Raw genomic sequence first — 2,999 nt, 5'->3', positions numbered from 1 at the left:
TTATTAATTATTTTGTTAATTTGTGATTGGATTTTGTTAAAAGTACAGAAATCCTTTTGTAAATACCACCCAAGAATTTCTCTCATCATGGTAGCATTATGTTTTACGTACAAACAACGATTCCAATACGTATTGTTCCAGAATTTTCATGCCACGTATGTGAAATATAAAAATATAAAATGTAATCCGACTCTAACAGTACATGACACTATTAATAGTCAAGGGTCTATTTTAAATCCACCACTGAGAACCTAAATAGATGCTATAAGTAGTGTAAACCTTAAGACAAGTCGGAATCTGAAGCCATAAATTGCCAACACCACCAGATGACATTAGCATTGTCCCAATTCCCCCTCTAAAGTATATGCAAAACTCGGTGGGAACACAGGACATGGCGTAGTGCTGAGTTCACAAAAGATAACACTTCACAAAAATAATAATCAGCTCCCACTTCCAATCCCTTGCATTCAATCAATCATTCCACCCCCTTTTCATCCTTACTTAAGATCAAGAACTCCAATTACCATACCCCTCTACCCAAAAACCATTCTGATCTCACAGATTCGTTATTATGACCTTCACCAAGGAGGATGAAGTTGATGATCATGTGTCAATCAATAACAATTATGTAGATGGTGGATCACAGAACATTGACACCAACGAAATTGTGACACCTGAAGAGGATAACTTTGGAGAATGGTTGAGTTTAGGCCTAAAAGGAGACATGCCTCATGAAGCAGTGGAACAAAACCAATACTCCCAATCAAAACCTCTCCACAACAAGGTATTCTCATGCAACTTCTGCATGAGAAAGTTTTATAGTTCACAAGCCTTAGGGGGTCACCAGAATGCACACAAGAGGGAAAGAGAAGCAGCCAGAAGTTACCAATCTCATAGGATGATGACAACATCAATGGGATTTTCTTGTTCTTCTTTGGCATCTCGGTCACTGGGAATTCAGCCCCACTCGCTTGTGCACAAGCCAAGCAGAGAAAGGACTAATATGGTGGCTAGATTCAATGATGCCAGTTCTGGGATTAATGGAATGGCATCATGGGCATGGCCACCCTTTATGCTTGAACAAGCCGTTGATTTCATATGGCCAGGTAGCTTTCGAATGGATTTGCCAAAGCAAGAATCAAATATTAATAAGCTTGACTTAGATCTTCGCCTCTGATGCTTCAGAGTCCTGATTTACCCCTCTGCTGCTTTCTTCTTGATTTCCATATGCTATGTGTAACTTGTGCTAATAAGATGTCACCGATACTATTGTAATTCAGTAGTTGCATTAATTGTTTCGAGATTGGAAACAGCGATGTCGATGTGTATTACAAGTTTACAGTACATTAAAACTTATCCTTTTTTTTATTAAATTTCTTTATCATATAACAATAATATTTGTTAGAGTAAAGTAGACTTATTCATCTAAGTTGCATGTGAAAATTTTTTAACAAATATGAAGATCCATTATTAGTTTGTTATTATAGTTTTGTCCATATGCAAAAATTAAATATAAAAGGGTTTGTAATTTTATTTAATAAAAAATTATAAAATAATAAAATTATGCTGCGAGTTTGTAAAAATAAATAAAAAGTCTTGAATAATTAAAATTTATATATGTTATCTTCTTTATTTTCTCCTTGTATATGTATTTTCGGGAATAAAAAACATATTAAGGACTCTTCTCTTTCCCCAACAACATTGTGAACGACTTTGATAACTTCCCTTCATACAATTGATATACGAGAATGAAAATAAAAGAGGAGGATTGATCTTCTTGTATTTCCGCTGAAGCTACACTTATTTCCATCCAGCATGCAAGTGACAATGTAGCATCAGAGCACAGGTTAGACACAACAACAAAAGTAACAAAGCTAAAACTGTAAAAAACCACTGCTAAAGCTGTAATTGAGCACTATTAATTAGTTTTAAAAGGTGGTTATATGAATAACGAGTTGGCATTTGATGTGGACAAATTCTATCTTCACTTTGTCGATTTATCTTTGTATCATTACTCATCTTAAGGTTCCATTAGGAAAACCATAGCAAAAAAGGAGTCTAGCTCTATACGAGAAACTCCTATTCAAAACTAAGTCAATTAATGGGTTCCCTTCATTGTATTTTATTTTTGAAACATCTTAGAAAAATATGTAAAAAAGTGAATAAAACTTCTTTTATAATTTTTTTATGAATAAATCATGTATTTTAAGTTTTGTTGTTGTTTTTGTCCGTGTGTATTGTAATTGTTATAAGTCTGGATGGTTAGGCCCAAATTGATAACAACTAACATGGTTGGGCCACAAATAGCCACCAATCATTTACTTGGCTGAGGGTTTGTTTGAACCCATTAAATATCCTAGCTTGCTTTCCATTGCACTCCCTACCAGTAACACCCAAAGAATTAATTTTAGTTATCATCTCACACTATCCATGGTAAGAGCTTGCAAAATATTCAAAGATTATGGGACGCATGCCAAGTTGAATTTACCTTATGAAGGGGTTTTGGTATCCAAAATATTCAAGTGAGGCTTTGTTTGGAAATTAAATTTAGGAAGGAAACTAAGAAAATGGAGAGATTTGTACATCGGAAACTCTTATTTGAAAGTTTTAAAATATAAAGATAAGATTTTATAAATCTTTGAGAACCTCATATAAACTATATTGTGTTTATGTCTTCCCAAATTAGAATATATTTTGTGAACACTAATTGTACGTTTGATATTTTTGGTCAATAAACCATAGTACGATGCCATTCTGCACGTGGTACCTTGGTACTCAGCTAAGCATCATACTGGCCTGCTAGTCACTCTGTCCTTGTCAGGAAATGCATTTGGGCTTTCCTAATAAAGTTGATGGGTCTCAAGTCACTTCTCGAAATCGGGGCTGCTGTTGGAAGGTGTTTACTAATTTTGGGTTTAAGTATATCGTTTTTCAACTTGTCCAAATTCCGTTTTGCTCCTGCAATTGCATTTTCCTAATAAATGTGCATTTTGCTCCTA

At 34.5% G+C, this 2,999-nt stretch overlaps 1 protein-coding gene across 1 annotated transcript; it reads left to right on the top strand.

Annotated features, from left to right (window-relative positions):
• Positions 1–312: 312 nt before the first annotated feature.
• On the top strand, positions 313–1,260 carry LOC113858966 (zinc finger protein 4-like). The gene has a single exon (XM_027491778.1). The coding sequence runs from the start codon at positions 572–574 to the stop codon at positions 1,175–1,177; it is 606 nt and encodes a 201-aa protein (XP_027347579.1). The 5' UTR covers positions 313–571; the 3' UTR covers positions 1,178–1,260.
• Positions 1,261–2,999: the final 1,739 nt, after the last annotated feature.

This window comes from Abrus precatorius, unplaced genomic scaffold (genome assembly GCF_003935025.1).
Source record: "Abrus precatorius isolate BTA unplaced genomic scaffold, Abrus_2018 Scaffold2, whole genome shotgun sequence".
Lineage (NCBI taxonomy): Eukaryota > Viridiplantae > Streptophyta > Magnoliopsida > Fabales > Fabaceae > Abrus > Abrus precatorius.
This window is presented reverse-complemented; position numbering and strand designations above follow the sequence as displayed.